At 51.0% G+C, this 26,149-nt stretch overlaps 9 protein-coding genes across 9 annotated transcripts; 4 read left to right on the top strand and 5 right to left on the bottom strand.

Annotated features, from left to right (window-relative positions):
* Positions 1 to 1,603: 1,603 nt before the first annotated feature.
* BU24DRAFT_398485 (uncharacterized protein) lies at positions 1,604 to 3,295 on the top strand. The gene has a single exon (XM_033525383.1). The coding sequence runs from the start codon at positions 1,693 to 1,695 to the stop codon at positions 3,142 to 3,144; it is 1,452 nt and encodes a 483-aa protein (XP_033380072.1). The 5' UTR covers positions 1,604 to 1,692; the 3' UTR covers positions 3,145 to 3,295.
* Positions 3,296 to 3,582: 287 nt separating this feature from the next.
* Positions 3,583 to 6,759, bottom strand: BU24DRAFT_288013 (uncharacterized protein). Its single transcript, XM_033522797.1, has 2 exons — positions 4,871 to 6,759; positions 3,583 to 4,808 (listed from the first exon to the last, which is right to left on the bottom strand). The coding sequence occupies exons 1-2, from the start codon at positions 6,636 to 6,638 to the stop codon at positions 3,628 to 3,630; spliced, it is 2,949 nt and encodes a 982-aa protein (XP_033380073.1). The 5' UTR covers positions 6,639 to 6,759; the 3' UTR covers positions 3,583 to 3,627.
* Positions 6,760 to 8,641: 1,882 nt separating this feature from the next.
* BU24DRAFT_288130 (uncharacterized protein) lies at positions 8,642 to 9,809 on the bottom strand. Its single transcript, XM_033522798.1, has one exon. It carries the CDS (start codon positions 9,369 to 9,371, stop codon positions 8,730 to 8,732), a length of 642 nt encoding a protein of 213 aa, XP_033380074.1. The 5' UTR covers positions 9,372 to 9,809; the 3' UTR covers positions 8,642 to 8,729.
* Positions 9,552 to 10,822, bottom strand: BU24DRAFT_355025 (uncharacterized protein; the record flags this gene model as incomplete). Its single annotated transcript, XM_033523834.1, has 3 exons — positions 9,552 to 9,902; positions 10,085 to 10,273; positions 10,466 to 10,822. The coding sequence occupies 3 exons, from the start codon at positions 10,820 to 10,822 to the stop codon at positions 9,552 to 9,554; spliced, it is 897 nt and encodes a 298-aa protein (XP_033380075.1).
* A 188-nt stretch (positions 10,823 to 11,010) lies between these two features.
* BU24DRAFT_426829 (uncharacterized protein) lies at positions 11,011 to 13,164 on the bottom strand. Its single transcript, XM_033529063.1, has 5 exons — positions 11,852 to 13,164; positions 11,567 to 11,691; positions 11,497 to 11,509; positions 11,289 to 11,433; positions 11,011 to 11,224 (listed from the first exon to the last, which is right to left on the bottom strand). Exons 1-4 carry the CDS (start codon positions 12,878 to 12,880, stop codon positions 11,335 to 11,337), a joined length of 1,266 nt encoding a protein of 421 aa, XP_033380076.1. The 5' UTR covers positions 12,881 to 13,164; the 3' UTR covers positions 11,011 to 11,224; positions 11,289 to 11,334.
* Positions 13,165 to 15,248: 2,084 nt separating this feature from the next.
* Positions 15,249 to 17,528, top strand: BU24DRAFT_413361 (uncharacterized protein; the record flags this gene model as incomplete). Its single annotated transcript, XM_033526154.1, has 1 exon — positions 15,249 to 17,528. The coding sequence occupies one exon, from the start codon at positions 15,249 to 15,251 to the stop codon at positions 17,526 to 17,528; it is 2,280 nt and encodes a 759-aa protein (XP_033380077.1).
* Positions 17,529 to 18,399: 871 nt separating this feature from the next.
* BU24DRAFT_426832 (SEC14 cytosolic factor) lies at positions 18,400 to 20,161 on the top strand. Its single transcript, XM_033529064.1, has 5 exons — positions 18,400 to 18,480; positions 18,559 to 18,904; positions 18,967 to 19,016; positions 19,072 to 19,204; positions 19,291 to 20,161. The coding sequence occupies exons 2-5, from the start codon at positions 18,713 to 18,715 to the stop codon at positions 19,975 to 19,977; spliced, it is 1,062 nt and encodes a 353-aa protein (XP_033380078.1). The 5' UTR covers positions 18,400 to 18,480; positions 18,559 to 18,712; the 3' UTR covers positions 19,978 to 20,161.
* Positions 20,162 to 21,085: 924 nt separating this feature from the next.
* On the bottom strand, positions 21,086 to 21,297 carry BU24DRAFT_466419 (uncharacterized protein; the record flags this gene model as incomplete). The annotated part of the gene is made up of 2 exons (XM_033532361.1): positions 21,086 to 21,162; positions 21,219 to 21,297. 2 exons carry the CDS (start codon positions 21,295 to 21,297, stop codon positions 21,086 to 21,088), a joined length of 156 nt encoding a protein of 51 aa, XP_033380079.1.
* A 1,924-nt stretch (positions 21,298 to 23,221) lies between these two features.
* Positions 23,222 to 25,879, top strand: BU24DRAFT_288335 (uncharacterized protein). The gene is made up of 2 exons (XM_033522800.1): positions 23,222 to 24,573; positions 24,634 to 25,879. The coding sequence occupies exons 1-2, from the start codon at positions 23,595 to 23,597 to the stop codon at positions 25,833 to 25,835; spliced, it is 2,181 nt and encodes a 726-aa protein (XP_033380080.1). The 5' UTR covers positions 23,222 to 23,594; the 3' UTR covers positions 25,836 to 25,879.
* Positions 25,880 to 26,149: the final 270 nt, after the last annotated feature.

Raw genomic sequence — 26,149 nt, forward strand, 5'->3', positions numbered from 1 at the left:
GGCTGAGAGCAGGACCCCGTCTCCCCCTCCGTCAACGATCAAATCGAAGGCAGCTTCCATCGTTGGAAGCATCCTCGGACGGGACAACGAGTCTCATGTGAGTAAGAGGGACAACGAGTCTCGTGTGAGTAAGAGCAGTAGGAAAAAGCATTCTTCTGATGATGACAACGATGAATTCGAGATCGGGGATCTTGACCTTGACGACAACGACACTGTCGTCCCCAGCGACAGTATTTCGCAAATCTCGACTTCGCGTAGGCGTCGCCACCGCAGCCATAAGGATAGAGACAGCAGTAGCCAGGCCGGCACAAGTGTTAGCAAACACAGCTCCGCATCGAAGCACAGCAAACATTCACGACACACCCACCATTCCAGCAGTTCCCGCAAGTCCTCTCACAGCAAGCATGGGGGTTCGTCGGTGCTTACGGATGAGTGGTGGGATACCGACGACCACATCGACAGCAAACGCCCTTCTGTTGTGTCCGAGTCCAGTGATGTTAGCACTGTTAAACCCGTGAAGTCGAGGACCTCAAGGAAGGACTCGGTCGCTGGAAAGAGCGAGTATGACGACATGTTCAACGGCGTGAGTTATGGAGACGGTGGCGTTGCCAGTATCCCTATCCGTGGGATCACACCCAGTATGGTCGCGGCGCAGACCTCGAACAAAAACAGGGGTATGATCAACTATGCCCATGGACAGAGGATGAAACCTTTTGGGGAGTAGAAGATGATATGGGGGCGACTGTATCCCATGTGAAGTATCATGAATTTCCTATATTTCTCTTCGTTATTTGCATCGTACCAATCTCGTCTCTTAGATTTTACGATTTCATGGTCATGACTCTACATGTTGATCAAGCATACTCATTTAGCATAACATCGCATGGCTACTCTCTGTTTTTATGTTTTGGGTCGTTTATATTCTTCTCCTGCTTCCATTTTCACTTCGATGTAGACATTGTAGCATGAACTTGCATTGGGGTTTGCATCTGCATTAGCATCGGCTGCCACATATTCTGTTACCTTTTAGCATTGTCAGTTTGGAGTACTTGTATAAGAATCATAGAAAACCCTTTCGACGACCGATCATACAGTGCCTATTCATATTGGTGACATCTTGGTGACATCCGTACCTATGCAACAGGTATACTGCTGGGAGTGACACGGTGACAAGGGGTGGCAATGCCCATCGCAATGTCCAATTCATAAAGTTGTAATTTGAATCCCTTCATGTCGTTGACTATCTTTGGCTATCTACATAATCTATACCGAATATGACGGTCAAGTATTGAATGCGTGATCCACGGTGTGTTTTTGTTAATGCTTCCTCAAAAGAAGAATTGGAACTTGAAATCTACTAAATGTCCAAAGGCCTACACAGGGCCTACCATCATTCCAAACCAAGATGCATTGATATATCAAGCGTACTAAAGTCTGCTAAAAATAAAAGACGAGTACCAAGATCACTCATATGGGATGGTATCTTCCCATCGCCCTCATCCCATCCTCGAGTCCTGGCAAGTCTAACCGGGCCACGCTAGTGCCACGGGAAGCTCAATGACATGCAGCGGGCCATACCATAGTAACCATACCATACCTATTATTGCCCCTCCACCAACCAACCAAAGCTACGATCTCCCCTTCCCCCAAAGAAAAAGAAACCAACGACAACATCCCTCCTCCCATGCAACGATGAGTTTCGCACGGGGCGAGCGCGTCCACTTCGACTTCGATACCGGCAGTATCGAGCCTGTCTCGGGCGGAGGAGGCGAAGGCGAGGGCCAGACGAACGAAATTCCAGAAGCGCGAGAACCCGCGACCGCAGCCTTCGTTGGCGAGATCTTCGAGCGCGCACCGGCGCAGAGCAATCCTCCCCAGGCCCCATCGTTCAAGGCGACCGGAACCACGGGGTTTCCTGCACACAAGAAGCGTACGCCCAGGGTATCTGCCTTCAAGCAGCAGCGGGCCGCCAAAAACGAGGCCTCGGCCGTCCCACACGATGTCGTACCGCAGACGAGCCGTGGAGGAGATATCTTCTCGGAGGAAGAGCGAGCGCGGATAGACGAGGAGAACAATAAGCGGTTAGCTGAGATGTCTGCGGACGAGATTGAGAAGGAGCGAAACGAGCTTTTGGAATCGCTCAGCCCGTCTTTGATCCAGAGGCTGCTTGCCCGGTCGAACATTTCCGATGCGAGCAACGAGCGCGAGCTTTTCGACGAGACGCCGCCTCCTCCACCGCCTGAAGTAAAACCCGATGGGGACCTCGAGGCAGAGTCAAAGAAGCAAAAGAGTTCGAGTGATAAGAAAGTCACCTTCAACCCCCCAGACCCCGCCCCAAAACAACGAGAGCACGATATCACCACATCCACGTCCACGGACGCAGAACCAAAACCCACCCACAACGACGGTAGCAAGACCCAAGAAGTCGACCAACTCCCCGCCTCCACGGTACACTTCCCCAAGCCCCCGCAACCCCCAGAACTCGACCCGGACTCCCCCTCCTTCCTGGAAGACCTGCACGAGAAGTACTTCCCGGACCTCGCGTACGACCCGTCGTCGCTGTCGTGGATGGCGCCCATCGACGCCTCGGACACCAAGTCCCCATACCACCCGTCGCAGACGGCGCTCAACGCCTCGGAGCTCCGCTTCGACTTCAAGGGCGCGCTGCTGGCGCCCAGCCAGGCGAGGGAGCTCCCCGTTACCGCGGGTCTGCACCACCACGCCGAGGCGCCCGAGGCCGCGGGCTACACGATCCCCGAGCTCGCGATCCTCGCGCGCAGCGCCGTCCCCGCGCAGAGGTGCATGGCGTACCAGACGCTGGGGAGGATTCTATACCGGCTGGGCAAGGGCGAGTTCGGCAGGGAGACCGAGGAGAGGGACGTCGATGCGCCGGTGCAGGTCGCGAAGGACCCCAATGCGGAGGAAGAGGAGGGCAAGGGAGAGGAGAATGAGGTGGCAGAGGACGAGGACGCGGGGAGCTACATAGCTGCTGGACTGTGGAATTGCATCGAGGAGGGTAGGGTGATAGCTACGCTGACGGAGGAGGCGAAGAAGGAGAGGGGCCATCTGACCGCGAAGACCTACGCGCAGGAAGCACTTTGGAACTGGAGGAGGGGCGGCGGAAGGCTGAGGAAAGCCGTCTGAGGCGACTCCATCGTGAATCTAGGCTGGGTGTGAATCACGCTTGCAAATTAGAGAAAACAAAAAGAGGGCATGGCCTTACTCTGTATCATCATCAAAATCCATGTAGAATTAATGATAATGATTAGACGAAATCATTCAAAAGTGAGACAGCTGATCTCACCTCCGTTGAGATTGATCGATCATCATGACACAACAAAACACAACCTGGACAATGCTTTGGACATCTAAGGAAAACAGTAAACGGGTGTTACCTCGATATGGGAAGAAAAGGGAGTGCATGCACCTCTTCAGAAGATGGTCGGATTGCCTGTTAAGGCAGTTATACGTCACAGGGCGTCACATAAATCAAGCAATGGGGGACGTGATGTTAGATATCCACCAAAAGAAAACATAAAATCACATTCGGAGAGACTATGGAGGGAGCCATTGCTAACCACGATGCGCAAGCGACTAACCGAACCGAGACACGAAGACTGTAGTTGTTCATCGACCACCAATTGGACTGGTCAACCCGTTGCTACCGCCTGTGGGAGTTCTCAACATCAGAGGCTTTGGATTTTGAACCGGGCTCAGAGGGTCACGCTGACTCGAGCTTTGACTGGAGGTTCCTGAGCTCAAGCTGCCACTGCCATTGCTGCCTTTCCTCCCGTTGAGCAGGCCCTGAGGACTGAATGGATGGCCAAGGAGGTAATGGTGCGATGGCGACATTGCGTCTTCAAAGCCGTCGGTGAAACCGGACACATTCGAGAGCATCGATGAGGAGCGACCACGTCCATCACGCCCATTGCGGATTGATCCTGGGGTACTGTTGATTTGGGCAGTGAGGGACGGGAATGAGAAGCCACTGAAAGCGTTGCCAACGGGGGACATGCTATTTCCATTGGTGCCAGGAAGATGCCCCTCGGGCGTGGTAGGAACGGACATTTGTTGTTGAGACTCTTGGAGAATCAGAGCTTCGTAATGCTGGATGGTCTGCAAAGCTTGTGCGGTTGCCATTTGTGACTCAGCAGTGCGACGATCGTATCCGTTGATGTTGCTGCGATATTGATTCTCAATGTTCATCCGATCTTGCAACAAGGCAAAACGCTCCTGTTGACGGCGTTGCTGGGCGGAAAATCCTTCTCGGTTGGCAATGAGGAGACGTTCTTGTTGCTCGTTAAGTCGAATCTGGCGTTGCTGCAGACGTTCGCGTTTCTGCAGAGTACTGGCCATGTCAGATTCGATGCTCTGAACCTGGCGCTCAAAGTCGTTTTTGATCTTCTCGAACTCAGCAACAATTCTGTCCTTGTTGTCTCGCTCCTTCTTCCAAGCTCGTTTTTGAATGGCGGCAGCCTCAGCCTCGTCCTCGGGAACCTCTCCGAGTGCTTCAACTTGCAGAGCAAAGTCAGCGGTAGCATCCTCTGCCTGGCGGATGTTTTGATTGAACTGAAGAACCCTTTGGCGTTGGCGTTCATCGCTACCTCCGGCATTAGCAACCCGATTACTCAAAGTATCCACTTCTTTCTTGATGGCAGTAATTGCAGTCTTGTGGTCCTTTCGGGCCCGCTTCAAACGGTTGCGCTGGTCTTGAAGTTTCTGATCCGCCGCGGCAATGGAGTTCTTCAATGTGGTCGAGGGTGAAGAAGGTCGTAGAGCTTGATGTGGTGGTGGGGAAGTGATAGAAGCTAGGTGTTGTGTGAGTCGTCATGTACAGGGCAATTGATACACGTGAACTAAAATGTCTTACCTTGTTCAGCGACAGGGCCTGTTGAGGTAATAAGGCTGGTCTTATAGAAGACTTCTTCGTCTGCAGTCCTAACGAATTCCAAAACGTAATTCGAAAGGGCTGTCAGGCCAAAAATCTCTCCGACCCAGAAGCCTGTTCCCTCCTCACCAAGGTAACCCAGCGAGTTGCCCTGTCGAATGCGAGTCGAACTCCAATCTGCGCGGTTCACGCGAATATAGAAAGGCTTCGACTTGTCTATCCCAGACCCCGAACCATCCTCTTGCTCATCCTGTGCTCCAGCCTGCTGTTCTCCACCGTATACGCTGACACGGAATGCAATATCGGCGTGTCGGACTTCAGTAATCCAAACTCGGTCGTCTTCCGGTCTCCATATAGCATTCCCTAAGTGATTTACGTCTTTTGCGTGAGCCTCGTCGGCATCGTTAGCCGCTCGGCTGCTCTCCATCTCTTTCAAAACTGTAACTTTTGTACTCGCAAGTGCAGCCCAAAAAGGCTGCTGACTCCGGACATGAGTGGCCTGCTTTCTCTTCCTCCTCGTAGTACTCGTCTTATCCTTTGTCGAAAAAGGTGCTGGCGACGGCCCGGGTGGGCGGCCGTCAGTGCTGGTGGAATTTGGCACATCGGAACTGACATCAAAATTGACGGTAGCGCTGCGAGAAAGATGGCCACCGGCCTCCGGGTCAGCCCTTTTGCCGGTTGGCAGCGAGTGGGCTGCAGCCTCGCGTCGAGAAAGAGAGCGTCGAATGATACGCACGACACCTTGAGCCAAAATATGAATGCCCAATAAACTCCGTGACCACCCGTGAGGGGTAGAAAAACTTTCCTGAAATGTAGGTGTACTTGGTGGGCTCGTTAAAAAATCGAGGCCTCCCCGCGCGAGCCCGGTCCATAGAAATTGGACGATATGTTGCCGGAGAGGCCGAAATCTGAACAGATGGTTCGTGAGAATGATAAAGGAACAAATGAATATACTGCTCGTCGTTCCATTTTTCCCGGCCGCTGCACCTCCCAGGGCTATGGCAATGACGGCTTGGGCGAGATCCAGAAAGAAGTTTTGTACAGGGACCCAGAGTACGAGCCATATGAGCAATATGAGGGCATCGGCGAAGATGATGGTGAACAGAGAAGGGGTGCCACTGGAACCTTGGAAGATGTCGGTAAAGGATGGGAAAGCGGAAAGAGCTGATAGAGGGGTTCCAGCTTGGGGAGGCACAAAGGTGAGGGTAGCGAAGAGGAACTGCACTACGGTGAGGACGGCGGGAGGAAGCTGCAGGAGGATGATGAGGATGGCGAGAACGTCCCGCAGAGGACAGGATGAGAGAATGGTCGTGGCTACGGTCAGCATATTGGGTCGGTAGACGGATGGTGCGCTCTTGCTCGAAAGGGTGTCAGTCCGCCGGGGGGTGCTTGGAGAGGGATCGAGAGGCCCATGCCCGTCGTACTGACGATAGGCGTCAAGTTGATCGAGCGAGGCCTCGGAGCCAGCGCGCGTGCGATCGTCAACCCCCCTCGAGTTCCCAGCGGCGGCGGCCATGTCCGAATTTGCGGTAGACGATCCGTTGGCGTTGGCATTGTCTGAGGACGTGACGGGTCGCTGGGTATTTTGCTGATTTACATCGCTCGAGAGCGGCGGCGTGGATGACTGTGATTTGCCATTGGGGTGACCGTTGATCTGAGGGTTACTCCTTTGCTTGGTGATACGCCTTCCGGGAGCCGCGAGACCATTCTCTCTCTTATCGTGCTGATTTGACGTCCGTTTACCCTTCATAAGGGACGCGGGTGGCCTCCGGTAGAATTGGTCTCTCCACGTCCGCTCGACTGCTAAACAGGACGAGCCAGACTGGAAAGCACCGCTTCACGGTGAGGCGGATCGATCCGAAGTGTCGCGTGTCGGTGATGATGTGGTGGAGGAGGGGAGGTCGGGAGGAAAGGGAGAGGAGAGAAGAAGAGGGAGGGATGGGGAGGGGAGGGGGTTTGTGGTGGTGGTAGGAATCCCGGGAGTGGTGTGTGTATGTGGGATGGAGAATCGTGTTGTGAGAAGTTGCAAGGCAGGAGAAGATGCCAAGGCCTAACTAGAGGAAGAGGGAGAGAGGGAACTGACGGAGGGCAGCGCCACTGCCTGCCAGTTGCTGTTGCCAGTACAAATTTAGTGGGAAGAGTGCCAGTGCCAGTGCCAGAGCCAGAGCCAGTGCCAGGTGCAAGTGCCAGATTACCAGAGAGGGCCCACACCCACGGTTCAAACAAGACACCTACAGGCTACGGACACGCACACACACGCACACACACAAAAGTCAAAGAGAGAGAGGGAGAGTGAACAGAAAATCCAACAACCCCATAATTACTACTAACACTAGGAGAAGTTTGCCTCCCACTTTTCAATCTCCTTTCCTCCCCTCTCTCCAGCCAATCCCTGTTCGCTATAGCGATGCTATGCGATGCGGCTATGGTATTACAAGTATTATTATTTGACTTGTCCCATCTTCGGGGAGGATGATTGCATGGGTGCGTACAACCTACAAGTTCATTACAAGCCTACCTAGGTAGTTACCTACAACTTACAAGGTCATGACATTACATTACATGACGAATGCCCACCTGGCACCACCCACACACGGCTGTATACGGCTTCCGATACAATAATTACCTAAAGTTTCTCTTTTCCTATCCATTTTTTTTTTCAACTAGAAGGATCATCTCACATCATTATTCTTATTACTAGTACGGAGTACCATTTGCTCAACATTCGAAAAGTACACGCATGATTCCGCTGACCATTGGTCATGCCCGTCATAGATGTCACCTTAGATCACCCAGGATGAAAATGGCTGAAAGAGGAGGATGACTGAACTCGGAAAACCTGGGTCATTTACGCACGGAGAATACCTACCTAACTTTACAGTACGGAGTAATTACTACCACTACTGCTGCTGCTGCCTGATTACCTCAAATTTAGTGCACTTCCTCTGGTGTGCTCTGCAGAAGCATCAGCATCAGCATCAGCACTGGTCGAATATCGTCAAAGGCAGAGAACAGATGAGCACACCGTATCTCCATTCATGCGCATTGGTCGTACAGCGTATACCGCTTTACGGCCCCTGTCTCTTTTCAGCCAAAGGCACACGACAAATGTCCGAGACCGCTGCTACGCTACAAGTTACTTCCCTTCCTTTTTCTGCGGGTGCTCAGCATGTATTGTCGATCAAGGACCCAATCAGGCTCTGATCGCTGGTTTTAGGGCTTGATTGAGGGTTGACCACGCCATGACCTGCACTCTACCAGAAAAGAAGCCTCACTGTGAAGGGCGAACACACGCTTGAGTCTTGAGTCTCTTGACTTTGACTGGCCTATTGCTCCAAGGCAGGTGGGGCGCCATCGTCCTTTCTGTCCTTTGAATGCCGCTTCCGGCGCCTCAAAGATCCAAGCAATATCCATTCCGTCGAGCCCGTCCTGCCATCAGGCATACACTGGTAATCATACCAATTCCCGTAATACGAAGATGGGCGTGGAATAGCCCTAGGGCACAGGACAGGAGAGGACATACAACAGCAGCACCATCATCGGGAATAGACTGGGCGGCGAGCGACTCTGCCGCCTCTCGCCGTTCCACACGATGCACAAAACACCTTGTCAAAGGCGATCAATCCCTGAGCCAGCCAATCAAGAGAGATCGGGTGTCAAGTTAGCTCAGCTTCTATTCATTTGCACGCCAGGTCCCCCCCTGAGTAAGCTAAGCTTGCTTCATTGTTCTCACCTTTGCTGGCCGTCCAACGGCGGAGGGGATCGGCATCGAAACTCGATCGAGTCTGGTCGGAGCAAAATACCGCTCGTTTGCCCAATCATAATATACTTGCAATCGTTCTCACACCACTTGTGGAGGGGAGAGGGGCGGAGAAGGAATGCGCTTTTCTTTTGCCTGCTGACATGATCTTTGGTGAACAGAAAGTATGGAGTTACGCAGTACGGAGGGGAGAGATGCAGAAAGCTTCCTCACGACCAGGACTGCAATACACACCTTAAGCCCCATCCGATGCCAGTAAACGCCATGCCCGCTAGCTCCATCGACATGGTGCGTTTGAACCTTGCAAGCACCGCAAAGTAGGCAAACAAGCAATCTAATCTGTGAGTGCAGCATTATCATATGCAAATGTATGCAGCAATTATCACAAGCCTGGATGAGAAGGCAGATCATTCGGCTTTTCCACAATTCCCTACTGTGTGTACATCTGCCTCGGACATTTTTTATTTCCCCAATCTCTTTTGAGTTTACCTGGAAACTCTTCCGCCCCTCCATCATCGTCCATCTTCCCTCTTGGTGGTCTGCCCATGCCCACTCCCAAGTGCCCCCTTTCCTCAATAGGGCCGACCTGGGAAGCTTATCAGTACGGCGCCAATGACAATGGCAATTTGCACTTGGTTTTCTTCTATCAAGTACGAATAAGGAAAGCCGCGCGATCACGCGCCGCAACGGCCTTGCAGATCCCTCAAGCCTTCTGCTGGCCATGCATAGATCACGCCTTATCCACTTTGGATGCCGCTAAAACACATCGAAGAGCTATCACTATTACCGTACGTCTAAGTGTCAGGTTGTAGGTATGGTATGCCATGTTATCTATTCCGTACAACGCATCTGGTTGCCGTGATGGAGCAGTTCAGCTTCTCGCAATAGCCAGTGGCACCACTGTTACGGGTTGTTTGCTGTCCCAAGATCCTCCTTCGCATCTGGCCTGTCCCAGCTATCCTTTTCCAATGCCCGCACTCGCCCAATTAGATCATTGACTTTATGTCCATATGCCTTCTTGGCCTGTTCTTGCAATCGCCATGTCTTGTCAAACATATCGACCATGAACGGCCGTAGTGGGGCCTTCTTGGCCTGCTGATAGTCGTACACTACGATATCCTCAACGCAGCGAGCTGCAGGCCGGCGATGCAGTTCGGAAAGGATGAGCACGTCCAGGATGAAATGGTCCATCTGCGCTGATGGTTTGCTCCTCAGTCGGTGGAGAACGGTTACACGGTCCGGGTACTTCATCGGCTGGATCACAGAACCGTCAGTTACATCATCCCCATTGGCTGACCCGATCCTGTACGTAGCCCATTGAGGCCATCATTCATGTTCTACCAGAGACCACTGCATGTGGGTTGTGTAGCACGGCCAATGTCTAGAAGCGTGCTGCGCAATGCCAAATTAGGGGGGGGTGAAGGGTGATCACATACAAACTTGTAGTCTGTCCGGATACTACGTAGAATCAAACCCACACTCAAGGGAGTCATGAGCTGTAACCAGCCCTCCTTGTGGGTGGGATCCTGTCGAGCGAAGTTGAGCGCCCAATTCACCCGGGCAGACTCTGCCCACCGATTGTACACAACATTGTTGACATGGCCTATGAACGGCGTCAAACGCGGCTACTTCACTTTGAATCTTTCGTGAACGAGAGGAGAGAGAGCTTACCCTTCTCAAAAATTAGCTTCAAACTCCAGGTGTGACGTTCGGATTAGAGTTTATGTCCTTACCATGCTGTCCTAAGATCCCGGGGCGAAAATGAATGCCTATGTTGGCCCAAACCGCTCGCTGTAGCTTCATATGGGGCGACATACCATTTCTCCCCAGACGACCTCCTGCCTGTATAGCCCCCGACTGTCCTTGTCCGTCAAGAATCCCTCACTGCCTGCCACCAATCCTCTCCAGTCATGCGCTACCTCGTGCAGGATCGCGCATGCCTCCTGTGTCTGCGTAGGGTTCAGACCAAACTTGATGCATTCGCCTATCCGAGTCTTGACGTCTGATAGCCATCGTGGGCTCAACGAGGCCGTTGGCGGTTTGTCACTTGTTGTTGTCGACGTCGTTGTCGACGTCGCAGCGGTACGAATCGTTCGGCGGAGGAGGGTGGCCGAGGAAGGGTCTTGGAAGGCGCAACGCGCCAATCGCGGCGCTGCAGTCTTGAAGCAGCTCATGGGTCGAAAGTCAAGCAATGCACCGCGCCCATTGAAAGCGGAATGAAGGTCTTGGGACGGTTGTCGAGCTGTATTCAGACAGACTGTGAGGTTATGACGCGATCTCGGCTGCGGTCCGCGGTTGCGGCTATCATTTGACGCCCTACGACGTCAGGTCCAAGCTCTCTCTCGCCGAGGGGTAGTTAGACACAAGATCTGGTATTGATCAGCCAAGCGTATCTCACAACATCGATATCAACAGTCTAGGTACTCATCCGGACAAGGAAGATATTATTGAAAGAGTAGTGATCAGAAGCAACAACAATTGTTCTGCAAGTTACACACGAGCGACACCCGTACCGTAAGGTCAATATGGCTTCAACCAACACCGAGCTGCGGTTTGCTGTTCTCCGCATTTACAAGGTACCAAATGGACATTCCTACGTGCTATCTCCCCCTGATGACAATAAGACTGATGATTCTGTAGGAGCTGCTGTTCCTTGGTCGAGAATATCCCCTTGGATATGATTATTTTAGAACCCGCCTCCACAAGGCATTCTCCAGCCAGCAGAATGTATCCAACGAGGCAGAAATCCAGAAGGGTATCGAACGAGCCGAATTTGTGAAAAAAGGTATGTAAAATCTCGAGTTGATACTCGCGGTACTGCATTCGAACTTGCTGACGTCCCTACTAGAAATCGAAGCACTGTAAGCATGACGCCACAATTCACTGAGCAAGCAGCATTTGTCCTGAACAACGACCAGGTATTACTTGAAGCGTTATCGCACGCTACGCCATAGATATGATAAATTTTAGAGATTGATGTCCTCAAAATGAGACAAAGTCTTACAACGTCGGCCGTTCCCCATGGGGTATCAAGATTGAAACAGTACGCATATACTCTCCAGGTTCTACACCTTCTTGCACCACCAAACACCTAACTCCAAGCACTCTCCATTCGATGCTCCTTTCTGTTCCAGCAGATTGGTCATCATCCACCCCCACCAGCGCTGCCATTCTTCTTGGTTCTTCCCACTGACTTCCTTCAGCAATGGTTCTAGACTCTCGATCATCTGGATCACCACCAGCAGTGCTGTGTACCGTAGAGCTGCTTGCTCTTCTGTGAGCGCGGAACCTTCAGCCAATCCAACCTTCTTGCTCTTCGCTGCCTCGCTGCTCCGGCGTTGTACAGGATTTCTTTCCGGAACATTCTCCCTCTCCCAACGGAGTTCTCCAAGAGGGATTGCAACCCTGCGGTTCTCGACATTGCATAGAGCCTCCGTTTCTTGCAACAACATCTGAGACACTCGCGCACACGGTGTAGCCTCCAACTTCCTCTTGTCCAAAGCCTCCTGAATCCAATTGTTCGAATCTTGTAAGTACTTGTTGTGAACCTCGGTGAACGGTGTTATAGGTGATATCAGGAAAGTGCCCGTTGACACTGCGCAGTGATATTCTTCTGGATTCTTCCCCGGCGGTGGGGGTGGGTGGGGCAAAATCGACCGGATGATATGGTCCGCGTCCCATATCTCTAATGTTCCCCCAGACCTGAGGATCCGAAGGGCTTCATCCAGCACTCTCTGTGACGGAGTACCATGTGGTACGACCATGCTCATGTCCTTCATGATCACAAGGTCGAACTCTCCGTCGTCGAACGGAAGCGGCACCTTGCGGAGATCATGCTGTACGAATTTCCAATCTATTCCTTGTCTCCTCAAGTCTCCAGCCAGCGGGACGACATCCAAGCCTGTGAATGAAACGTTCTCGATACCCTTGGAGCTTAAATAATCGTGGCACAGGGACGACCAATATCCACTCCCACAGCCAAACTCAAGCACCTTCTTTGGTGGATCATGGGGGTCTGGCGTGGATCCTAAGGCTCGACCGAAGGCGGAGCTCGCGAGGAGTGAGTGGAGATTTTGCCTCTGGAGCTCAGGCAGATCGCATGGGAGGGGGTAGGGCAGGTCACGGAGGTAACGTCGACCATGGCGGAGCACGAAGGGGTTGCTCAGTGCGGTGGAATCGTCTTTGGTGCTCTGCGTCGAGGCGCTCGATATGGAACCTCGAGTGGCATCCATTGGGGTCGCTGGTGTGGGTGTAACGGGTGAAAGTGAACTCGAGGCGCCTGATATTGTTCTCCCAAGTGCGTCAGTGGTGGTCAGATCCCATTGCTTCGTTTCTGCAGTTTTGGGCCGTAGAGGAGTGCCGTTGGCGTTGCCGCCACTATAGCGGTACTGTAGGGTTTCAGATTAGAAGAATAGCTCTCTACATGAATATCGAGAAAAGGTTCACGACCACTAGGAGGAAAAAATAGCCAGTAGATATTGGGAAAGGAATACAACAGGAGAAGGGGAGAGCACACCATCATCCACTCGGCCATCTTGGAGACAACCCTTGCCCCACTGTTTTGATTAGCGTGGGCTCGATATTGAGCCTTTCCTAAGTCGTCTGATAAGCACGTGTGGCAGGGGGTATCGGTGAGCGAGATAGTAGGGGAATAAATTTAAAGATGTAGGCGCGGCGGGACGAGATGCAGGCAGCGGGAGATCCGACGGGAAGGACGTGATAGTGGTATGGATGTTGGTGGGAGGATGAGGAGTTGGAGGAGTAGGAGCTGGAAGAGGAGGAGAGCGGAGTACGAGCACCACTGTACGTTGCAAGGCGAAGAAGCTAGGTATAGGTTAGGTAGGTAGGTACGAGTAGGTATAGGTAGGTATTAATGTCAAGTCTGCTGCAGAGACAATTCCCACACACCTCGCAAGTTTCGACAAGCCAAGTGCAGTTGTCCGGATGTATATCCCATCCCCAACTTACCTGATTCCTACCTAAGTACTCCGTCTCTACTCGCCAGCAGTCTAGAGCCTTGAACATGAGCAGGTGAACAAAAACCCAAGTGGCCCCCCTTCGCAACCCCTCAACGCCTCTCGTCTAAGAGTCTCAGCCGAGGGATACCTGCCATGGTATTTCTCCAATCATATCGCTCTCGTTGCATCCTCTTCCTGTCTCCCTCTGCCTCCTTGAGATCTTGATACTATGGGATTGGGCTGGGCCACATACAAAGTAGCTCCACATTTCACAATATTGCAGCACTACGAACTGCTGCCAGCGGAGATGTGGCGTTTGCCCGTCACACGTGTACATCCATACACTCAGAGCACACCGGTATCTGCTGGACCTCTCCCTTCGTACGGAGTTCCAATCTCATCTTTCCAATTACCTAAGCTTGGCTTTGTATCGGGCCATCCCATGTTAAACACATGACTTGTGAAGAATAAGACAAAACAATCAGGTTGAAACAATGGAGAATGAATCACGCGAGATCGCGCAAGAGAACCAAGACAGAGGGAAATGCATGGTCTATTTGCGTTTGTATGCGCTGACATGATGGTGATAAGATGACAGCTCGCTGCTATGGTCATGTCCGCAGCTCCTTGTACATACATACATACGTTGTAGTACACGAAGTTCCAAAGTTCGAAGAGCTCTCTCCCTTTCTTTGCGACCTGTCTCATGTTCCGAGTCCAATGTTTGCAGTTCAAGTAGATGGGGACTGGAGTCAGAAAACATAAAAGGTCGGCGGTCGAGTCTTGCCTAACGGTACGAAAAATCCATCAAACACCTAATCATTGCTTGCATATATTTTGGACTTGATCCCAAGGCAATGTCATAGGTACGCACTCTGATCTGGCAGGAAGCAATTGACGAGAACATCACTCCGTGCTATCGTGCGGTAAGTTGCTATATTAGCTTCCTTCCTTCGTGATCTGTAACGAGGATATACTATCTTGGGGTGGTCGCCCTGGCCACGTGACATCTTGAACCGCCCGCGCTCGGACGTCAACCACCAGCAGCGCTTGATCGTGAAGCAGCAGCACATCACCTACCACCTTATTATTCTTGCGCGCTCCGGTGAGGATAGCATTCGATCGGCCTGGCACAATTAAGACTGTGTTGTATAGCTTCCATACCTGTCCCACCGTTCCGGCAACGTACGTGCGCCCTCCTCCGCCAACTTCTGCTGTCGTATATTCCGACTTCACATCCATCTCCCACTCCTCTCACTCTCACTCTACTGTGGCTGACATGGCTCTAAATAGGTGCCGCGATATCAATAGAACGACGACGTCAACAGAACGCTTCACTCCGGCCAACCGCCATCTCCGCTGTTCCCGAGCGCTCGACTCACTCTCGCTTCACACCTTTCCCCGCTTGCGAACAGAACCCAACTTCATATTGCTACAAACGCTCGTATAAATGCAGACTGGTGGCAACTTAGTTATCCTCCGCATATGACAACTTGTTATACGCAAACCCATGCCAAAGCGAAGAAAAGCTCGTCCCCGCACCCCGTCTCCGACTTAACACACAACATCCAATCCGCCCTGGGCTATCATCTTCCATTACCGCCCCGGGGAATCACCAAACGAAGCGCCGTGTCAACCTTTCATGGCCGACACCTCAGCTTACCAGAGAGGTACCGGCCAGACCTTCTTTTCCCAGCACGCGCAGAACCTCCACCGCAACCTCCCCTCTCGTGTCCGATCGCCGAATAACCCACGAATCCCTTTCAGAAACCCAGAAACACCGTCTCCAACAAGATCTCCAGGGTCGAACTCTCCCCATCAATACGGCATGTTCAATCAGAACCACGGGCACCAGGGCCACAATGTCATGATGAACGGAGGTGGCCATCAGAGGTACATGCAAATGAACCTGGGAAAACCTTTTAATCATAACCAAAGCCATCAACACCATAATCATGCGCATCAGCAACACCAAGAGCATTCGGGCGCGAACCACAGTGGTCAATACAACCACCAACACAATCTCTCGAGTGGTGGTCTGTCAAATGCGCAACCTCACTTCACACCCGGACACCTCCAGAACGGCACTCCTGGTAGTGTCCACAGTGGCCTGAGTAAACCTGTGAACGAGCATTGGGCAGAACAATTGCAATTAGCGCAACGCTCCCGAGAAATGACCCAATCGCATTCTCATGCACGAAACCACCCCAGCGTGAATAAGAGTGTAGTGGCCGGTACAACCAATGGGACGCAGAAGGAAGAGCCTAAAGAGGAGAGGAACAGGCCGGCAGCCAACCGCGTAGAAGATGCGAAAGCGAATCACGTCTGGACAATCCTTGATTTCGGAGGACAGAACCTGAAGGTTCTGACCAATTCGCTATTCAATTACAATTTCCTTACGAAACTGTACGTGAACTGTAACAAGCTGACGTTCCTTCCGCCTGCCGTTGGTAAACTACGAAACCTCACTCACCTGGATGCCTCTCTCAACAACCTTCATTACCTCCCGCCGGAACTTGGAATGCTAGTCAATTTGAAGCAACTTCTCCTGTTCGACAACCAGCTGGACTCTCTCCCGTATGAACTGGGTTCCTTGTATCAACTCGAAATGTTGGGAATTGAGGGCAACCCGGTTCCTGATGAGTTGAAGTCAATCATTGTAGAGCAGGGAACCACGGAATTGATCAAATACTTCCGAGAGAACGCCCCTGGGCCCGATCCTCCACCAGAGCGTGACTGGATCGTTCTCGATGAAATTTCGGATCCTTCTTCCCAGGAATCCTTGACCGCGCTAAGCTACAACATCTTGTGTGACAAGTATTGCACGCAAACTCAGTATGGATACACACCAAGTGCAGCGTTGGCTTGGGATCACCGAAAGGAGACTATTCTTGCCGAACTGAGGGAGCGCAACGCAGACGTCGTCTGTCTGCAAGAAATCGACCAAGAGAGTTTCAACGACTACTTCCGAGGAGCACTAGCTCATAATGACTACAAGGGAGTCTTCTGGCCAAAATCACGAGCCCGAACGATGGCAGAGAAAGAAGCTAAACTTGTGGATGGATGTGCTATTTTCTACAAGAATAGCAAGTACGTCCTGTTGGACAAGCAGCTCATTGACTTCGCCAATACTGCTATCAACCGGCCCGACATGAAGGGTGAGCATGACATTTTCAACCGAGTCATGCCTCGAGACGATATTGCCGTTGTTGCTTTCCTCGAGAATCGAGCCACCGGGACTAGGTTCATTGTCGCAAACGTCCACGTTTTCTGGAATCCTGCGTTCACCGACGTGAAGCTTGTGCAAGTGGCAATTCTCATGGAGCAGATATCTAAGTTTGCCAACAAATGGGCCAAATTCCCTCCTTGTACCGACAAAGTCATGTTTCGCTTCACGAACGGGGACGGCGATGAGGGCAAGGAGGTCCCAGACACCACACAAGAACCGGGACCGTCCCAGGAATACTCCGATGGGGCTCAGATTCCTTTCCTTTTGTGTGGTGACTTCAACTCCCTGCCCAACTCGGGCATATATGACCTCATCGTGCAAGGCAATCTACCCAACTCTCACCAGGATCTCGGAAGCCGCAAGTACGGAAATTTCACGCGAGATGGCATTTCGCATCCATTCAGTCTCAAGTCAAGTTACTCTGCGATCAATGAGCTCTCCTTCACCAACTACACCCCTGGTTTCATTGGCGTACTCGACTACATCTGGTATTCCACAAACACGCTTCAGGTAGTTGGACTGCTTGGTGACGTGGACAAGGATTACCTTCAGCGGGTACCTGGCTTCCCCAATTACCACTTCCCCAGTGACCACTTGGCTCTTTACGCGCAGTACTTGGTCAAAGGTCGCAAAGAGAAGAAGGCCCTCGTGGAACCCGACTTTGGGCAAGGGCGAGAGCGAGATCGCCGGTAAGCGCGGCAACAAACCACTTTGCGAACACTGAACACTTGCGAACGACATCCGGTCCTCTTCATCACTGTACATTGTTCCACGTTCAGGGTTCTTGCTTTGGAACTTGTCAACAGGCGCGCGTGCGGGAGTTTATTGATTCTGGCGTCCTTGCTCGGGTTATGGTCTACGTTCGATTTCAAGTTGTGTTTTATGGATCAAGTGATGGGTATTTTTGGCTGGTCGACTGGAGCTGATATGGGTTGGATCGGGGCCGAAGTCGAGGGCATTGGTCAAGAGAGGTTGGGGGAGGATGGGCAAACGACGTCGGCTTTAGTACAACAGCAACCTTCATGCTCACGTCCGTTTTGTGAATATCAACACAGGATCGGATGTTATCGGAAATGTTGACGAACTATTACGACTTCCTAAGCAATCGAGGTGGGAATTTAGGTGTATGGCGGCAGCGGTTGTGTGTTTGGCGGCTCCTCCTGCTTGGCCTTGCTCTCTTTATATGCACTTTTCTTTTCTGCAATGTATGAAATAGGTAGTCTACTAAAAAAGGCCTGCACCATCGTTCACCTCATTCTCGGGGCACGGTTGGATCGCGGCTTCACCTTTCACCTCTTTTACCGTCTATCTATGATGGGGTCTCATCGTGTTGATAACGTGACCGCATGCACTGCAATGTGTATGTACCTATTTGGGCAATGATCATGGTGGCTTGGTTCGGTGACGTGCAAAACAAGCCATATGATGGGGGGAAAGACGACGTTGTACCCAGCCAATACAGTTCATACTGTTGGGAACAACGTCAAGGTCTGGCTAGGTCCGATGCTGCGAACGGAGAATGGGTAAATATCCATGTCTCAGCTCAACACAAAATTCTCCTCGGACTTTGTTGCTTGTGGTGCAACATTAATCTGTCCTGTAACTTGTAAAACACTGTGTAGGTACATGTGTGGTTGTGGTGGGTGTCAGTGCCCCTCCTTGGTTCTTCCTCCTTACGAAGGATTATGTACTCCAGAGCCTCCACGTGCTAAATTCTACCTAGACCCAATCGTCATTTCTCAACCACCACCCCAAGGACCCTTGATAACATCGATCACCGCCCTCAACCCTTTCCCTCCTAACTCTTAACTTTAATATCATTCCAACCCTTACCTATCCTCACTGCCGTCACCTTCGCCGCTCTCAATCTGCTCATCATGGCCGCCACAGAGGGCAAAAAGCTCGATCTCGATCCCAAGTACGACGACTACGATTTCCCCGTCATTGCGCCTACCCCACAGAATGGGCATCCCGGCCACACCACGCCCGAGCAGGATGCTCAAGTGTTCCAGCTGAGGAGCCTTCTGGAGGCCGCAGGTTATACGAAGAATTTGGATACTTTGACACTTGTAGGCACTCCATAGCCCCACCGCCTTTTACTAGACCACCTAACTCACCGACTCTCCCCTAGCTACGATTCCTTCGCGCACGAAAGTTCAATGTCGAGGCTTCAAAGCAGATGTAAGCCGTCATAAGGGATGACATATATCGGGCCTTATAATTGACTGGAGCATAGGTTCATTGACTGCGAGAAGTGGCGGAGCGAATACGCCGACATTGGTGTCGAAGAACTTGTCCGCACTTTCGAGTACAAGGAGCGAGCCGAGGTTTTCAAGTACTACCCACAGTATTACCACAAGACCGACAAGGTGCGACCCTATTATTACCCATATCTACAGCTCTCTCGTCGAGCGTCGTCGTTGGTTGCATGCATGTTAACTCAAGTTCATTGTAGGATGGCCGACCCGTGTACATCGAACAGCTCGGCAACGTCGACTTGACTGCTCTGGGCAAAATCACCAGCCAAGAGCGCATGATCCAGAACCTCGTCTGCGAGTACGAGAAGATTGCCGACCCTCGTCTGCCAGCATGCTCTCGCAAGTCTGGCTACCTCCTAGAAACCTCGTGCACAATCATGGATCTCAAGGGTGTAGGCATTGGAAAAGCCACCTCCGTATATGGCTATCTCGGCGCTGTTTCCGCCATCTCTCAGAACTACTACCCAGAGCGTCTCGGAAAGCTTTACGTTATCAATGCTCCTTGGGGTTTCGCTGGTGTCTTCAGCGTTGTCAAGCGATTCCTTGACCCGGTCACCGTTCAGAAGATCCACATCCTGGGCAGCGGCTACGAGAAGGAGCTTTTGGCACAGATCCCAGCAGAGAACCTGCCAAAGATCTTCGGCGGCCAGTGCGAGTGTGAAGGCGGATGCGCGTTGAGTGATGCTGGGCCATGGCAGGACCCAACCTGGGTCAAGGAGCCCAAGTGGGCTAAGAAGGAGGGTGACAAGGTTGATAATGCGATCGATAACTCGAAGATTCCCCCACCTACGGAAGGCGGCAACGATGCAACTGGAGCAACTGCTTCTGCTCCTGAGCCTGCTGCAGCACCCGCCGCTGCACCCAACACCGCTGCCGCAACCTAAGTGAAAACCCCATCAGCGCGGAGTAGGGCGTACAGGCGAGTTGGGGAGTTGGAAAAAAAATGAGCATGTTCGAACATGTGATACGAGGAGTAAAGAGATGCATTGGCTCGAACTGGTCGTTCTTTTCGCTGTCTTCAGATTATGTGGTATAGACGTCGAAGCTGTATAGTCGTAAGGTCTTTTGGCATGTCATCAACTGGAAGCCGGCACCATAGTCTGCCCTGCAAACCTAGGATTAAAAAGAAGCACACGGATCTAGGTCTTTTCATAGAACGATTTCCATGCCTCACTACTTGGTTTTCACTTCCTCCCATCTATCATCATTCAGATCAAATATCCCGTGATTTTAACACTAATCGTAGCTTTGAGCCCCCGTAAATGTCCGTCCCGGGTGCTATCTAGAAACCTGTCTCTGCGCACGTCATCACTAACCTGCACATGCTGACCCGAGCCCCGACTTGTATCCAAATCGTACCAACTATTCCTCAATCAAAAGTACTGCGGATCATCGAGCGAGTGGGAAGAGACCTCACATGTTGTATTGGAGCATCGCAAATTCTATCTTGTGATGCAGTTCATTAGAAAGGCAGCGGACAAAGGCTACGGATGGGTACCGTGCAGTGCTTGGTATGATCATGCTGGCAGAGAAAAGATTGGTACATTTGGGTTGCTGTGAGCATGGTGTAAGCTTACACAACCGTGCTTGAAATTGGTGTGGAGGCACATGATGTTTTGACAGTGCTTCAATTGAGTCCAGTTATGAGGGTCGGAAGGACAGATGCACTTTTGAGGTACTCTCTGTTGATGCAATCTGAACGATCCAAAAAGAATCACCGTCATTGAGTCACAAACACATGGAATTTACAGAACAGAGCAGATCGAACAGTGTTGGCGTTGTAACCCATCCTCACTCAGATGTAGCCAAATTATTGTATTTTATATTGTGGTCCCGGTTGGTGTTCTCTCTAAAAACCCGAGTATTCGAAATGTCTCTCGGGCAGAAGTCTATGTGCCTCGAGAGCGTGATTTGTTGGTGGTACAAATCATTGTCTGTCGTTCCTCCCTGTAGTCGTCCCCCCTCTCGTGATGTATTTGAACATGCTGTAATCTAGCAGTTGGGGATTTGCGTGATCTGGCCGGCAACACCCTTGACGCACATGCCGTGGTCCTGACGGGCGGCAACTTCTACGGAAATATGAGCTTGTGCACTAACAAGGTATACAGACTGGTGATAGACTTACCGTCGACGGCTGGGACGGGCGCGGCAATGGCGAAAGCAGCCATGGAGACAACAGCGGCGATAATGGCAGTGAACTTCATTTTGAAAATAGATTTTTGGTGGGGTATAAAACAATTGTTCTTAGTTCGAAAGAAAATGTGGTTGAGAGTGAAAATGTAGTGTATATGTACGTCGCCCGGCGACAAAAGAGTGTAACTTGATTAAAATGGAGAAAGGAAGTTGTAGGTAGAAGAAGTGGATGAATGCAAGAATGAAAACGGCTCTTCAATATATATCGGCCTGGGCGATCGGTCCTTTTCAATGCAATCCCTCAGGTAACGTCCATGCCCAGCATGGAGTATCAAATCCCCAAGATGGTCATAGCAATAGGGACGAGAAGGCTAGGAAGGCTGGACAACTGCTGCTCAGGATGTATCAGGCCAAGCACCCTGAAACCGGATACATAGCTTCCTGAGTCTGTTCGACGCATGAGGCATCTGTGATGAAGATTGGTGCTCAGGCTTGGGGGGTTGCATACGCAATCCATACAGGGGGAGGAGGGAAGAGTCTGGAGCTGATCGTCAACCGCGTTCCTGATGTGCCTCAGTCGGGTAAGGCCGTTGGCCAACCGCGCGCCAATGATGATAGTCTGTGGAGTTCCAGATTCGTTTCGAGTCGGAGGTTTTGCGTTGAGGACTTGGTACTTCAACTTCCCTATACAGTGGGCTTCAATTCTTGGGCTGCTTTCCTGCCATGAATGCTTCGTTACTTTTGGTCTGCTTTTTATTTGATATTTGAGACTTTATCATGTTAGGAGAATGTTATGATGTCAAGGAGATGCTCGCTCAATGATAAGTTCAAGAGCGAGGCTCTGTTTGTTGTTGTCTAGGTAGAACCGACCGTACAAGTTGCCCTGAAACGTCGATCAAACCGATCCGAGACTGGACAAGCCCTTTCACTCCATTGATCGACCAACTCAGGCCGTTAAAGGAACAATTCTCTACGTCAAATGAACTGGCAGGCAACTTATTAAACACCAAGTGGTTTAAATGGTGTGCACTTCTTTGTGAGCACGAGGGATTGATGCATGCTTGGAGGTTCAGGTCCGAAGTAGCACTTGTCCCGATTAGGCACCGTCATGGGGGGGCAACGTAAATGCAACGACAACGCCTACGAGAAAATACAAACACACTCATAACAAAGACAGAAAGCAGACAAGAAACTCAGTTAGCTTGGCAGCTTTGATTACAGTCAATCTGTGTGAAGGTATCATGGTGGACACCGTGATTGGAAGAGGCCTGTGTCTCCTCGTTCCACGAACGGTGCATCGATTACGCAGCACCGCGAGAGTGGATAAAACAGGTTTGCGTCATCGATAGAACTTTGCAAGAATAAATCCCGTTTCCAAACGGAGTGCACACAGCAACTTGTCCCTGAGGATGGTAGATATGAATGTCGACGTCTCCTGTTCTATCGGTGAATTGTTATGCATCTCAATGCTTTCTCTTGCTTCCTCCATCCACGGCTCTGTTTAACACTCCCAATCAGCGACGAAATCCAGTATCACCAAGAGGCAGATAATGGAAGATGTGATCTTTACTTTACCTCGAGGAATCCAAGCGCCCGACTGGTTCCATCGGCCTGTCCGTGATGAATTTTCTAAGCGTGTTGGTGATGGATAGGTTTGTCAGAATTTAATTTCGAACTTGAACTGTATTCTCGTGGCACTCCTTCCATATTGCTGATACGGAAACAGGCCTTGAAACCCCTGTCAAATTATCTCGAGTATACAACACAAAATATCTGCTACACACAATCAGTTCTATCACCGTGTGACTGTGATGAACATCCTTTCAAAATAGTCCAAGGGATTTCTGCGAAGGCCCTCCGCCATGGGCACCAGACAGAGTTTAAGTCAATTCAGACATCCACTCGGATAGGTGAAGTACTTGTTTGCGTGCATTCAAGATGTATTTAAAGCAATGCATGGAGTCCATGAGAGTGGTCACAGTGAAAACTGTTTACCGAAAGAGAGCGAACCTGATTGATAAGGCAACATCCGATGACTGTCATTTTCCGGAAATCAATTTTCCATAGGGCAAGGCAGCGGAAGGGGATGTTCAGTGATATTTAACTCAATGTACGAGTAGTGGAAATGATTGTTAGTTGGGTGAAGGTGATAGTGGCCATGACGATTCCAAGCAACGCAACTGTCTGTTCGCAAGGCAGGTGCGCCTTCCTTCACCTCGACCAGTCAAACAACACCCACGATCGGATTCCGCCGTAAAAACAACTCTACATCATCTTTGTCGCACATTTTATCTCTACAGACACTCGACGCCCAAGTCGACAAATTCATCACCCATAGTGCCTACAACTTCGAGCAGTCACCTCGACCATGCCTCACAATCCCCGGAAGGTCTGGCGAGACAAATGGGGTGAGAAGCGACCTCGTACGCCAGGTCCTACAAACCCTCCCGAGATCAGTAAGGCTTCGACTTCCTCGAATGTGCCGAACACTGGACTTCAGGTAGCGGGGTTGCCACCTGATCCATCTCCCACAATGCTGCTTCCGGCACCGAAGTCATGGACGAACAACACACTCATGACCCACGAAACGCGTGCCGCTGCGTCTGATTTGTTCGAACGATACGAGGACGAAGAAAGTCACGAACCCAGCCCACAGTTGCAGCGAAGTCACCAAGGGAAACAACATACTGAAAAGTGTTTCCAAGCTTCACTTACACGAGCTTCCCTTGTTGGCGAGCCTTCTGTATTCACCGAAAATCCATTCCTCCACGATGCAAATTCGGAAGAATACGACGATCGGACAACAGTGCGCTCATCGAGACCAAGATTGGCGCGATACATTTCTGACTACCTCACTTTTGGTGGCCCGGATTCCCCAGAATTTTCAGAACCCTGGAGCCAGGATGTGCCCCTAAGACCAGTAACTCCAGTTGATATTACGATGGTAATACAAATGATACAGATGCATATTCATCAATTTCCATTGCGGCCATTACCTGTCGAACATACGAGTGGGCTTCTGCGGATTTTTGAAGAGTACAGAAAGGCAAAAGAAGAAGCGAACGTATCAGGAGAGAAGTGGCGAGATATACTGGTAGACTTCACTAATGCTCAGGCTACGTGGGAAGCGACAGAATCGTCTTATCAGTCAGAGATTATTCGTCTCAGGTCAGTAATCGGGAAGGGTGCATCTGGGATGACCGGGCTGGCAAAAGCACAGCAAGGCATGGCGATGGAAAGACAGAAGACCCAAAGAAGACCGTTCTCAATAGATCGAGGACGATCAGCTTACGATGATTTTACGCTCGAGCAGCTGGATAATGAAATTCGATCCAAGAGCCAGCAAGGTAAGGACCCCCCTACGTAATTATTTGTTGATTGTTATCAGCTAAATTAACATCCGGCAGTACATCCTGCGCGCCCATCGTCACCATCAGAGAAGATGGCTGTGTTGTCCAGGCATCTTTCGAAGATAAATGTGAAGCACGAACTTCTAGTTGGGACTCCGCCGGTACATACTCCGAAGACCGCTTTATCTCGCAAAGTGAAAAGCGAATTGGATCTGATAAATATGGAACGACAGAATTCGAGGAAACAATCTCATCGCGTTCCGTTGCCGACCACGATAACACCGTTCGAATCATCATATAACGGTGACTACGGCTCTAAGGCGACCATGGACCCGGTGGTTGAGACTGAGGCCTTCGTTGCCTTGCGAGAGCTGGCTACTCTGGTGGCACGACGTAAGGGCATTGATCATAATCGTTTTACTTCACAGGTTTTGGAGCTTCTGTTCATCTCTGATATGCACAGTCATGACGAACAGGATGAATTCGAACGGAATGATGCTACTGATCCCAGGGTGAGCGGAGAAACAAGCCAGGCCGACTTAATTCACCAGTCCTATAGCCATCGTTCGCTGGAAGAAAATTCGGAGCAGTCACAATGCCCCGCCATGGCCAAGTCCCGAAGGCACTTCTCTTTTGAACCCGGGGACGACTTCCTGAAATCACTCAACGAAAACTTCCTAGAGCCCAAGTTAAGCCAAGAGCTGGAAATGTTTAAGAACAACCGGCCAAAATCCCAAGCAGGTTCGCAATCAACGCAGTCTTCTGGCACATGTAGTCCTTCACTGGACCAGATGCTTGCAAGCGACCTGAAAGAGAGCCAAGTACTTGGTGCTGATACAAGAAGGTCTTCCAAAATCCCTAGCCCAGTGCATAAGCCTTTGATAGCTGCACAGCGTCGAGAGAGTTCTAGGTCAAACTCGCATAAGAGCACCAGCCTGATCGGTACGCGACGCATTTCAAATTCAAGCATCATCACGACAATTCGTCAAGAATCTAACGAGGCACTACTCCCACGCATGAGTAGAGGCAATTCTGGTATCAGACTGCTCGACACGGAACAGCAACAGCTCGTCGAAAGACATGAGTCTTCTAGGTCATCGAAGAGTGGAAAGCAGAGATCATCTGGTGGCCCTGCGCTGACAGCAGCTCAAAGAGCAGGTAGAATAGTCCAAATGGAACCTGCCCAGGATGTGCACAGTATACCAGGGGAAGAGAATGTGAAGTTTGCAAAAGAAAGGTCTCGGATCAGAAAGTGTTAGCCAAAGGCCAATTAACCTGAATGGCCATGCGAAATCTCATCATTCGGATAATGAGCTGGTGGACTGGGAAGGTAAATGTCGCATGAGGTTAAGAGAACATGGGCTGCGGATGGTGGGAAATTCGAGAGAATCTTTCACCTAACGCAACCAAGGTGAAACCATGGATAGAGTTATCGCCTTGGGATGAGTATTCGATTTGTTCTAACATAAGCACTATACCTGTCACTCGAATTGAATATGTGAGGTCTGTTAGTGGTCAGCGAGTGCAAGTATGGCAGGGGTAGGCTAATATTTTCCAGGATGAAGGAGCAAGG

The sequence above is a fragment of the Aaosphaeria arxii genome (assembly GCF_010015735.1).
Source record: "Aaosphaeria arxii CBS 175.79 unplaced genomic scaffold BU24scaffold_9, whole genome shotgun sequence".
In the NCBI taxonomy this organism is placed as follows: domain Eukaryota; kingdom Fungi; phylum Ascomycota; class Dothideomycetes; order Pleosporales; genus Aaosphaeria; species Aaosphaeria arxii.

Excerpts from the sequence above, each read along its gene's own strand:
- BU24DRAFT_398485 (XM_033525383.1), top strand. The coding sequence starts at position 1,693 with ATGAGTTTCGCACGGGGCGAGCGCGTCCACTTCGACTTCGATACCGGC.
- BU24DRAFT_288013 (XM_033522797.1), bottom strand. The coding sequence starts at position 6,638 with ATGAAGGGTAAACGGACGTCAAATCAGCACGATAAGAGAGAGAATGGT. Across the intron at positions 4,809-4,870 it reads AGGCCCTGTCGCTGAACAAG|CTTCTATCACTTCCCCACCA; the intron begins GTAAGACATTTT and ends CACAACACCTAG.
- BU24DRAFT_288130 (XM_033522798.1), bottom strand. The coding sequence starts at position 9,371 with ATGGCCAGCAGAAGGCTTGAGGGATCTGCAAGGCCGTTGCGGCGCGTG.
- BU24DRAFT_426829 (XM_033529063.1), bottom strand. The coding sequence starts at position 12,880 with ATGGATGCCACTCGAGGTTCCATATCGAGCGCCTCGACGCAGAGCACC. Across the intron at positions 11,692-11,851 it reads TCGAGAGTCTAGAACCATTG|TGTTTCAATCTTGATACCCC; the intron begins CTGAAGGAAGTC and ends GTATATGCGTAC.
- BU24DRAFT_426832 (XM_033529064.1), top strand. The coding sequence starts at position 18,713 with ATGGCCGCCACAGAGGGCAAAAAGCTCGATCTCGATCCCAAGTACGAC. Across the intron at positions 18,905-18,966 it reads ATTTGGATACTTTGACACTT|CTACGATTCCTTCGCGCACG; the intron begins GTAGGCACTCCA and ends ACTCTCCCCTAG. Across the intron at positions 19,205-19,290 it reads ATTACCACAAGACCGACAAG|GATGGCCGACCCGTGTACAT; the intron begins GTGCGACCCTAT and ends AGTTCATTGTAG.
- BU24DRAFT_288335 (XM_033522800.1), top strand. The coding sequence starts at position 23,595 with ATGCCTCACAATCCCCGGAAGGTCTGGCGAGACAAATGGGGTGAGAAG. Across the intron at positions 24,574-24,633 it reads TCGATCCAAGAGCCAGCAAG|TACATCCTGCGCGCCCATCG; the intron begins GTAAGGACCCCC and ends AACATCCGGCAG.